The sequence below is a fragment of the Drosophila persimilis genome, unplaced genomic scaffold (assembly GCF_003286085.1).
Source record: "Drosophila persimilis strain 14011-0111.01,24,50 unplaced genomic scaffold, DperRS2 tig00000124-arrow-pilon, whole genome shotgun sequence".
NCBI classification, from domain to species: Eukaryota; Metazoa; Arthropoda; class Insecta; order Diptera; family Drosophilidae; genus Drosophila; species Drosophila persimilis.
The window spans coordinates 14,098,789-14,111,109 of NW_020825294.1; the positions used below are offsets into that span (position 1 = coordinate 14,098,789).

The following is a 12,321-nucleotide window of genomic DNA, read 5'->3' on the forward strand; positions in this document are numbered from 1 at the left end:
GATCTGCCGCCGTCGTCTATTTTTAGTTCTATGCTAATCTCTCGCTGGATTGGTTGCATATCGACCTATCTCCTAAACATTTATCCGGCCGGGCAAAAGAGCAAGCAATCGGCTTCAGCTAAGCCGCTTGTATAAATAAATATTATAAAGTTTAACGAAGTTTTGTTGTTTTAATTTGGAAATAAATAGGTGGCAAAAAAGCTTGGCATCTCAAACACCAGCTATAATATAGCTGTTTTGAAAACAGTGCCAGCAAAGTCCTTTAAAGAAAAGAAGAACATGTCCCAGCGACGAATGAATGAGCAGTCAAAAATTTGGGTAATTGGAATGCTATGTTATACGCATTCATTTCGTTTTGCTTACTCCTTCATTCTAACTCGGACAACTGAATGCTGAAAACAACGAAGCCAACATGCAGTCGCATTGATATATATACATACATATATATTCATTCATATTCGCAGTCATTCAACTCAATTTAATTCTAATGCATTATGTTTTGAATGAGCCATGCATTTTTCTAGAGCATCGTCGATTCCCTGCAAACGCTCTGCAAAGATTATTTCGCCAGGGGATTTAATAATTTCCTGAGCATATCTTAATGGATCCGAGCTCTGCTCAGACTTAAGTCAACCCCCTTCTTCATTTGCTAAGTCTAACATTATATGGCTTGACTTCCACCGATTAGATCTCGAGCAAGGCGTTGCATACCTTCAGGATGGAGCATATAAATAAATAAATTCACCAGAACTACTGGTCCCTATGGAAAGAAGAACGATATTAGAACTTAATTCCATAAATCATAGCTAGTGGTGCAGATTAGTGTAATTCTTCATTATAGTTTGCTAATTGCACTGCCCACTGTACGAAACGTTAATGCATATGCTTACATATACATATGAAAGCAATATTTGTTTCTCGTCTTATTCCTGAGGCTACAACAGAGGATGTTAAACAACATCTTTTCTCTAAACTTAACACTTCGCCTGTTGATATAGTTGTGACTAAATTTACATTTAAACATAAGCGCAACATATCATCATTTAAAATTCTTCTCCCTGATTCTTTACTATCCAGTTCTCTAGAACCGTCAATATGGCCTGAGCACACAATTGTGCATGAGTTCCTTCTCAAAGATTCGAACTCGAATCCAAGAATAACCGAACATGCTCCAAAAAACTGATGTACTATTCCATGCACTATCAGAACGTTCGCAGTTTGCTGGGAAAATTGCGTCAAATTCATACTAATAGCGCGTCCTTTGATTTCGATGCCATCGCGTTTACCGAAACCTGGCTTAACTCCTCTGTCAATGATCATGAAATTTTCATTGATAGTTACACTATTTATAGAATGGACCGCCCATCTTTTGCAGGTGGGGTTCTGATTGCAGTTAAATATGTTTTCTCATCTGAGTTATTCCCATTTAATAACATTCACGGAATTGAATTTGTTGCAGTCAAAGTTCGTGTTGGCTCCGCATTTTTCTATTTAACCTGCTCTTACATTCCTCCCAGGTCTGATGCTGAGCTTTACTTACACCACCTCTCAGCAATTAATATTGTTGTTTCTGCATTAGGGTGCCATGATCGAATTATTGTCATGGGGGACTTTAACCTCCCATTTCTTTCTTGGCTGCCTTGTGATGACGCTAACCTGTTGTTTCCCAATTGCCATAATGACTTTATCAATGGGCTAACGGATAGTTCCCTTGTCCAAATTAATGCCGTTAAAAACATGAGGGACAGACTTCTTGACCTCGTTTTTGTTAACGATGGTTCTCTTGCTACGGTATCTAGAGCAAGTCCAATATCTCTCCCTGAAGATCCTTACCATCCAACTTTGTTGATATCACTAGAGTGTACACAATCTGGATGTGTTGACAGTTCCATGGCTCCTTGTCACATGAAGTGTTTTCGCAAAACAAACTTTATCGATTTAGATCTACATCTCTCGCGTGTTGATTGGTCGTTTCTTTATTCATTACCGAACATAGATGCAACTGTTAACTCGTTTTATAGTTCTATTTACTCCGCCCTAAATACGTTTGTTCCAGATATCACTGTACCTGTATCGTCCAAGCCTCCTTGGTTCTCCAAGTATTTATCATACTTAAAAAATAATAAATCCCGGCTCTATAAAAAGTACCAGAAGTCGGGCTCCACGTTGGCTTTAGCTCTATACTCCTCCGCTCGCTCTCTGTTCCTTGCCGTCAATAGTCAGTGTTATAATCATTACCTTTCACAATGTAGTAGAAACTTTCGTAGTGACCCTAAAAAATTCTATTCGTTCGTTAACTCTAAGCGCAAGTCAAACGTTTTTCCTCCGTCCCTTCATTACCAGAACAAAACAGAAGCTTCTGCTGTTGGTATTGCAAATTTATTCGCTAACTTTTTCCGCTAACACTCCGCATCCGTACCAGCTACCTCAAGCTAACAGCATTTTTCTGCCCTTTTTCGAGAAAAGCGTTGTTCTGGAAGGTTTGTCATCTATGGACATATCGTTTTCTGCGGGTCCAGATAAGGCACCAAGTTGCATCTTAAAACACTGTGCCCAGTCCCTTTGCAAACCCTTGACCTTTGTCTTCAATCTCTCTTTGGAACAGTCTTGTCTCCCAGTAATTTGGAATGAGTCCTATATCATTCCGCTTCACAAAAAAGGTTCAAGATCAAACATTGAAAACTATCGAGGTATCGCAAAGCTTTCCGCCATCCCGAAACTTCTTGAGTTCCTGGTCACCTGGCAACTGCAACATCTTTGTTGCAGCTTGATATCTCCGTCGCAACACGGTTTTTTCAGACATCGTTCAACATCGACTAACCTTCTTGAGTTTTCTAACCTAATCCACCGTGGTTTTCAAATTGGTTTGCAGACGGATGTAGTTTTTACTGACTTCAGCAAGGCATTCGATTCTGTGAACCATGCTCTGCTTATTCACAAGCTCTCTCTATTAGGGTTCCCAACGAATCTTCTAGATTGGATTTTGTCCTATCTCTCTAACCGTACTCAACGTGTTTTGTTTTCTAACGTGTTGTCAAATACTGTTAATGTTACTTCAGGTGTGCCACAGGGAAGTCATCTGGGCCCGCTTCTGTTTATTTTATTTGTGAATGACCTTCCTCAAGTTATAACATACTCTACTACACTTATGTATGCTGATGATGTCAAAATCTGTCTTTCTTACTCTGATTGGTATTTGCACACACGCCTTCAACTTGATCTAAGTGAACTACTATTGTGGTGTTCAACTAATCTTCTTTTTCTGAACCTTTCCAAATGCAAACTTATGACATTTTACCGTCGCGCTCCTCATTTTGTCCCATATGTTCTAGGAAATCATGTCCTTGAGCGAATTTCGAGTTCAAATGACCTCGGAGTCCTTTTTGATCATAAGATGTGTTTTAACACCCATATAGCTGCAACTGTAAATAAAGCCAAGGGTGTTTTAGCGTTCATCAAGCGTTGGTCCAAGGAGTTTGACGACCCGTACGTTACGAAACAACTGTACATCTCGTTAGTACGTCCTATATTGGAGTATTGTTCTTGTGTGTGGAGCCCGCAGTATAAAGAACAGCAGGCTGTTATTGAATCCGTGCAAAAGCAATTTTTAATTTTTGCCCTTCGGAACTTAAACTGGGACTCAGGTAGAATCTTTCCACCCTACCGGTCTAGGCTAAATCTTATTGACCTGCCGTCGTTGCACCATCGCAGAATATGCAATGGCGTAATGTTCGTGCACAAGCTCCTTCTTGGGACTGTTGACTCCCAAACTCTCTTGGGTCAGATTGACTTGGCCGTTCCATCTAGACCTACCCGTACTTTTAGGCCTATCCGTCTACCCATATGTAGAACTAATTATGCTGATTATGCCATAATTATAACTCCCTCTGTCAAACCCTATCCCCTGAACTGTCTCTTAAACTAATTGCATGCAATATTTATAATCATTTAAATTTAGCTAACTTTTAACTTATCTTTTTCCGCCTTTAGTAACTAAGTACCATTATTAACAGATAATTGTTAATTTAATAAATAAATAAAAAAAAAAAAAATGCATGGCAGTAGCCTATGTTATGCCGTTCTTTCGAATCTTTATCTCCCCGTTTTTCGTTTTCTTCTCACAGCAGAATTTAAGCTGTTCTCTCGTTCTTTCATTTTTGGATCTTATTCACAATTCAAGGGCACAAAATACTATAGCTCTTATAATCTGAGATATATGGGCCAAACAGGACGAACGGACTGATTCGGATATTGATGTTTGATCAAATATATATATTTTTTATGGGGCTGCATATACCAAAACAAATTTAATAAGATCAGATAATTTGTATAGCCAGACTGATAGTCTTTATCTTCCTTTCATCATACCGTGCTTAGCGAGATTTAAAATTGTTCATAGAGAAACACGCATGAAAAGAAACGGAGTACCTTGTATTTTAGTTTTCGTCATTATGTACTTACATTGAACCCATTATCTTCCTCTGTTTCTTCTAATCGACTTAAATCATCTTGAAAATATCCCCATATAGACTGAATAATGCAATCTGAGGTATTAATATCACTTTTCTCATCTGATAATGGAGCATAGCATATATCATTTAGAAATGTTCCATTTGCATTTATATTTTTGATCTCTTCTTGAAGATTAAAAACCACAGTAAGGAAATCTTTATGAAACACTGGGCCAAATGTAATAGGTCCGTTTGATGTTTTATGTATTATGTTTGGTAGGTTTACAGCTTTGATTATAATCTGAAAAAAAACCATAATTTAGTCAGTATGTTATATCGGAATTAAGTTATTGTATATAATATACATATATCGAATGCGAAGAAAGAAAGATTATATAAACTTTATGAGGTCGGATATGGTAGAGATATATTTTTAAATTCGAAGATAATAGGTCGTTAGGTGGAAAGATGATAAACAAAGTTCAAGAATTATAATTTATAATTAACATTAGAACATGAACATGACTAGCGGTGTGGTTCCTCTTTTTCCTATCTCCATGACAAGTAACCAATTGAACTCTCTCACTCTCCCCTCCCTGCATTATCCAATAAAAACAGTTGCCCGGAACAGAGCACCGCAAATTAGCTGCTTGCCAAATAGCAGCTTGTCCTGCTAAGCGTTTTCTCGAAGCTCTCTCTTCGTCATCTGCGCTGGGTTTTATTTAATCGAAGTAATTAGTCGTCCGATTGGGGATAAAAACCAGTATCTCCACACCAGTGCTGGCATAATTTCCGAGCCAATATAAGCTAGATTCAAAAAATATATTCCACAACTGGCTAAAACCGAAAATAAATAAGCTACAAATTAGGCTAAAGACTAAATAGACTTTAAAAATAATTTTGTGGTTTTAGTGTTTTGATTTCAATAAGCAATAAATTAAGAACATCGTCAACTTCGATATTATATCCTATCCTCTTTTGAAAACGAAATAAAATGGTATTTGGTAAATAGTAAAATCTCTTCGCTCGTGCGTCAACCATATCTCACATGCTTCAGAAGATAAAAATACGACGATGACGACCGAAACGTATTTTATAAAATACCCATATGTATACATGTAGGTTTGGCAGCCCTTTAACCAGCTGATGAGTACCGATCTATCGCTTGGGATAGTGAAAGCTCACCGAGGATCCCTACAATTTGCGGGCTCGTCTTGGTTAAAATCACAAGTGAATTTTTATTTGTGTAAAAGTTGCCAATACCATCAAGTTTTGAGCATTGTGAAATTACGACGAACGAAGCAACGAAGATCAGGCGAAAGTAGTTTCCGAGAAGCTGTAGTGAGAAACGCAGTAAAGAGGATGAAGAACGCAAAACGACTCCATTCGTTTTCGTCCAAAGTGCAGAGAGCAGATTACCTCTGCTCGACGAAGAGCTACAAAACTACAAAACGACGAGGCTACAGAACGACGCAGAGACGAAAACGACGCAGACGACAACGACAAAAAGAAGGCAAAGACGAAGATCAAATCGTTTGTCTTCGTGTATTGGAAAATCTCACACATGATGTCTGTATACGCAAGTATAGAATTGATTCAACGAAAACTATATTTTAGCTATATATGCATATATGTTATATATGAGAATAAGCGGTGCGCGCTATTATTATTTTTTGTACCTATGATAGGTTCTCTCTTCTTCTTTTTAACTTGCTCTCGACTTCTATTGGATTCTCTCGCAACTTTATTCTGTACTTTCGGGAAAATTCTCTTTATTTTGCTCTATAATCCATCATTTGTTGTTCGTTATTTTTATACCCGATACTCAAAATGAGTATTGGGGTATATTAGATTTGTGGTAAAAGTGGATGTGTGTAACGTCCAGAAGGAATCGTTTCCGACCCCATAAAGTATATATATTCTTGATCAGCATCAATAGCCGAGTCGATTGAGCCATGTCTGTCTGTCCGTCTGTCCGTCCCCTTCAGCGCCTAATGCTCAAAGACTATAAGAGCTAGAGCAACGATGTTTTGGATCCAGACTTCTGTGATATGTCACTGCTACAAAAATATTTCAAAACTTTGCCCCGCCCACTTCCGCCCCCACAAAGGGCGAAAATCTGTGGCATCCACAATTTTAAAGATACGAGAAAACAAAAAACGCAGAATCGTAGAGAATGACCATATCTTTTAGACTGCAGAATCTTTGTCCATGTACCGCAGTTGCTTTTTAATTTTATTATTAATACTTTGTTGTTCCATCTCAATTTTAATTGAAACGAAGGGGAACGTTATGAATTGCTGCGGACACCGCAACTCTACAGTTATACCCGATACTAAGTCAGTATGGCTCTCCTCCGGCAGACGCCGCTAATATTAAACGACACGACAAAGAGTGCGTGCGAGAGAGACAGAAAATCAGTCTGAGCGTGACGTCACGCGCTGCGTAGCCACTGCAAATTGATTTGTTTCCTTTGGCTATAAAAATGATCTGATCTGATCCAGATTCAGCAATCTGATAGATATGGTTGTTATCTATGATTCTGCGTTTTTAGTTTTCTCAAATCTGCAATATTGTGGATGCAACAGATTTTCGTTCTTTGTGTGGGCGGAAGGGGGTGGGGCGAAATTTTGAGATAAAGGTTTTATAGTGAGATCTAACAGAAGTGCGGATACCAAATTTGGTTACTCTAGCTTTAATAGTCTCTGAGATTTGTGAATATCCCCAGATTTGCATCCTTTGCGGGGGCGGAAGGGGGTGTGGCGAAATTTTGAAACAAACTCGTCTCGGTCTGATATATTAGGAGTGTGGATACCAAATTTGGTTGCTCTAGCTTTTATAGTCTCTGAGATCTAGGCGCTAATGTTTTACTCTAAGCAAAGCCGCCTATGCTACGTGTGTGTTAGAGAGAGACAGGGCGAGAAAAAATGAAATTGTTTTCTTGATGCTGGCTATAATAATAATACGATCCAGTTCAGATTCTGCAGTCTAAAAGATATGGTCATTCTCTACGATTCTTCGTTTTTGGTTTTCTCGTATCGTCGAAATTGTGGATGCCACAGATTTTCGCCCTTTGTGGGGGCGGAAGTGGGCGGGGCAAAGTTTTGAAATATTTTTGTAGCAGTGACATATCACAGAAATCTGGATCTAAAACATCGTTGCTCTAGCTCTTATAGTCTTTGAGCATTAGGCGCTGAAGGGGACGGACAGACGGACGGACGGACAGACGGACAGACAGACATGGCTCAATCGACTCGGCTATTGATGCTGATCAAGAATATATATACTTTATGGGGTCGGAAACGATTCCTTCTGGACGTTACACACATCCACTTTTACCACTAATCTAATATACCCCAATACTCATTTTGAGTATCGGGTATACAAATCTATATACGAAGAAACGATCAATATAACTGGGGAAGAACAGACCAAGCAAACAATTTTAAAGAATTTCGTGAAAAAATTAAGATTTTTGAAAAGTTCAGTGCGAATCAGGTACGCTAAGGGAAAACCAAAGTATGAGTTCGGTAAAAATCAAGGCATCAAGTTTTAATCGGGCTTTTAAGAATATCGAAATTGGTAGTTATTGAGAAATTAGCCACTTAGTTTACTTAAATGTTCATTTATATTACGACTGCCTTAATCATATACTCATGATTGTATTGTCCCGCTTAAGTAACTATTTTTACACGCATAGCTGTGTTGTTATTGCTTATGGACTGCGGACTGTAATCTACTAACTCATAACCTTAGCAAATTTTGGTCCTTCATACCGGATCCCCGAGTCTGATCCCCGCTGAACCCCGGCGCTACTCGACCCAGCAGGACTACTACACCCAAGATTCTCCTCCTGAACCGCAGATGGATAAGAGCTCACTAGTTTTTATGGAACTGCAGAGTTCTGTAACTGGCCTCATAACGGCAGTATCAGGTATCCAGCAATCCCTCGACCAATTGTGTAATCGCAAACCTTTAGAAGACCATAACGCTGTCAGACCAAAGGATTGGATTCTGGAACGTAGCCGTAGTCTGGCTCAGTTTTTACAGCGGCCTAACATTGACATTGACAGAGCCGACTACTCAAGCAGTAGGGCCACAGGAGGCTGTACTCATTCGGAAGGATATCTCCCACTACCACCAACACGCGACGGTCATGTTTTCAACACTGCGCGGAGAGATTCTCATTGCCATAGTCTATCTGCCCCCTTCGATTCCCTGGTCAAGAACTGATTTCGACAATCTTCTGGCACAACTGGGTTAGAAATGTATCATTGGTGGAGACTTTAATGCGAAGCACACGCTTTGAGACAGTCACAGAGGAGACCGCAGAGGGATGACCTATTGCTCGGCACAAATTCTGGCGACAGGAAGACCTACCTACTACGCACCGATTCGGATATCCATACCCTCCCGCTTAGACTTATTCATATATCGATATATTCCCAGCAATCAGCTCACTACCCGTGAAGAGCATGTCCTCAGATCCAACTACCTGCCTCTCATTGCTTCATTATCGAGCACTCCGCAGACGATCCCAGCCATGGGAGGCAGTTGAAGCTTAACTTAAACGTTCCCCTGATCAAGGAAATTCTAGGCAGCTCAGGATGCAGATGTTGCAATGGACACTCTTGTGGCCAAAGTCTGTGACGCTTCTGCAGCTGATGCTACGTCGAAAATCGCAGAATGGAAGCCAATGAGGCAGCACTTCCAGTGAGATTGAAGGGCTGCTCCTACTCAAGAAACGACTCAGACGCGAGTATATAAGCACCAATAACCCACAAGAGTTTTCACGAGAGTGGCAAACCGAGTAAGAATGGCAAACTAGCAATACAGAAGACCAAGATCATGGACTGCTAACGGAGGCGACAGCAGACGCAAGCTCCAAGTACGCTCCCTGGAAGCTGACGGCACATGGGCGAGATCAGCAATGGACAGAGTAGAGGCCTTTGCGGCGAATTTTGAAGAAAGGTTCACATCTTTCTGTACGAGAGACTTAATGGGACCAGATGAAGCTCCCTGTGGCGCCTATTACTTTCCAATCGACATTATCGTTCCAAAGGTACACAGGGTGATTGTTTACCTTTTGATGATCTTCAACGCATCATTAAGCCTAGCTTACTTCCCCAAAGCCTGGAAATGTGTTTGTTATTACATCCAGAAAAGCCACCGGAGGACCTCAAAAACTATACACAAATCAGCCTCCTCTCGACTTTTGGCAAAACACTTGAGCGTTGCATCCTGGAAAGGGTTCTGGAATCTTCGCAAGTCAAAAGAGTCATCCCAAACGACCAATTTGAGTTCAGACTCAAGCATGGAACACTGGATAGAGACCGAGTAGGGCACGACTAGGGCACGAGGAGTTGCTCGCAAAGCTCAAAGTGCTGTGCCCCCAACTGTTCGAATACAAGATGATGATAGTTCTTCGACGAGAGGCAGAGGCAGTATTAGTGCCAACTCTATACAACCTATTTACACATGATAGCAACTTTTGCGGACGGCACTGCAGTTCCATCCAGGGCTAACTGTGTTTATGATGACACCAATAACCTTCAACGATACTTAAAAAGGTTTGAAAATTGGGCTTGCCGCTCCATAAGAGAGCGGTGGTGATCCGCACCTTAAAAAGAGGAATGTGCCCTGCAGTTTTTTTTTCGGGGAAGGCTGCTAGACCAACGAAGACAATATAAACACCTAGGAGTCGATTGGTACATTAGTAACTATGAAAAAGCCAAGGACCTCAGTGTCCCCCCAGTTGACGATGTTATAAACGCTAAAGCTACTAGATACACATCGAAATTACGTAATCACCCAAATGTCTTGGCTCGAAGACTATTAAGATTCAGAATCAGGCGTAGACTTAAACGTACCACCTACCATCCAATTTGATGTCTACCTTAACGGCCCGCATTTTCGTTTGAATAATCCTTGTAACTGAATTTTTTCCTTGACTGTTTCATAAGTTGCTTCAGAAGCAACAGTCCACAACATAATTGTATTTTTTCTGTTAAAAGTTCACCAGATGGGATAATTGTTTTTTTTTACTGGGCACTCTGTGCACTGTTCAGGGCTCTAGTAATTAAGTGTCGTTTAAGTTTTGTATAAATCAATGAATAAGCGACTGCAGCTTAGCCAAACCTTCTAATGCCGCATTTTACCAATAAGTTAAAAGGGTATACAAATATAGGTGCAAAAATAAAAACGAAAATTACTTACTTGTTCTATCCTAAAGAATGGTTCGAATTTGGTGTCAAAAAAATCTCTTTCAATTCTAGATTTGGAATTTGGTGAAGCCCAAAGTTGAACTGGATCTGTTGTAATTTGTATAAACGTTATGCCATATCCCAGGATTGAAACTAGAAAAGCACCGGCAAATAAGGTTATCCATGGATAGCTTGCAAAAAACGTTCCCCATTTGGTAAATACTTTTTCCAAGAAATGTTCTGTTTTATCGCCCAGATTTTCAAAAAATGACGTATTCTTTCGGAAATTTGTCCTATTAGAAACTTCGTTAACATCGATTGTCAGGTTTTCATCTAAAATGATAGAGAAATAAAATCAAACAAATTAAAGAGTTGCGGTAAAATAGGCACAGTGTCGCTCAACTCAATAGGTTCAGCAATTTTTAAAAGTAAAGTCGCTATATATTTTCAACCAACTTTTCTATTTATATAAAATACATTTTTTTATAGATTGATTCATTGTTAATAAAAAAGAAACTTTGAAAACATTACAAAAAATGCCTAATTATTTTAGCTTAACTGAATAGGCTCAAGAATTTAAAAATTGAATTTTAAATTAAGAAATAAAAATTTGGTTATTTTTTACATAAATATATACCTATTAAGTATAAGTTAGTATTTAGTAGTACCAATTTGACTTGATACTACTTCATATACGTAGTCGAAAATGTAAAGCATGGAACCTATGCAGACGAAGCTCATTGAGGCTATTGACCCTTTCTGCTGGCTAAATTTTTAACTTCTGAACGAAATAAGATATCTTCATAAAATAAACTGCATTTGAAACGCCATTAAAATTATGTAAAGGAATATTCTAAGAACATAAACAAAAGTATCTCAGTATTATTCAGGAATATATTTTTCTAAAGTCAGGTCCAAGCTCAAAAACAACACAAAAACGAGGGGGAACGTTGTGAGTTGCTGCGTACACCGCAACTCTACATTTATACCCGATACTTAGTCAGTATGGTTCTCCTCCGGCAGATGCCGCTAATATTAAAAGACACGACAAAGAGTGCGTGCGAGAGAGACAGAAAATCAGTCTGAGCATGACGTCGGGCGCTGCGTAGCCAGTGCAAATTGATTTCTTGCTTTTGGCTATAAAAATGATCCGATCTGATCCGGATTTAGCAACCGGATAGATATAGTCATTCTCTATGATTCTGCGTTTTTAGTTTTCTCGAATCTGCAATATTGTGGATGCAACAGATTTTCGTCCTTTGTGGAGGCGGATGGGGGTGAGGCGAAATTTTGAGATATACGTTTGATAGTGAGATCCAACAGAAGTCCGGATACCAAATTTGGTTACTCTTGCGTTAATAGTCTCTGAGATTTGTAGAAACAAACTCGTCTCGGTCCGATATCTTAGGAGTGTGGATACCAAATTTGGTTGCTCTAGCTTTTATAGTCTCTGAGATCTAGGCGCTAATGTTTTACTCTAAGCAAAGCCGGCTATGCTACGTGTGTATTAGAGAGAGAAAGTGCGAGGAAAAATGAAATTGTTTTCTTGATGCTGGCTATAATAATAATACGATCCAATTCTGCAGTCTAAAAGATATGGTCATTCTCTACGATTCTGCGTTTTTGGTTTTCATATATCTTTAAAATTGTGGATGCCACAGATTTTC

The 12,321-nt window shown here is 39.3% G+C and overlaps 1 protein-coding gene across 2 annotated transcripts in view; it reads right to left on the minus strand.

Annotated features, from left to right (window-relative positions):
• The window catches only part of LOC113565372 (NPC intracellular cholesterol transporter 1), a 236,790-nt gene that overhangs the window by 79,111 nt on the left and 145,358 nt on the right, over positions 1–12,321 (minus strand). For both annotated transcript variants that reach the window (XM_026987126.1, XM_026987127.1), the window contains exons 8-9: positions 10,668–10,987; positions 4,462–4,752 (exon numbers count right to left, since the gene is read on the minus strand). In XM_026987126.1, the coding sequence (XP_026842927.1) occupies positions 4,462–4,752; positions 10,668–10,987 (611 nt within the window). The remainder of the gene's footprint in view (positions 1–4,461; positions 4,753–10,667; positions 10,988–12,321) is intronic.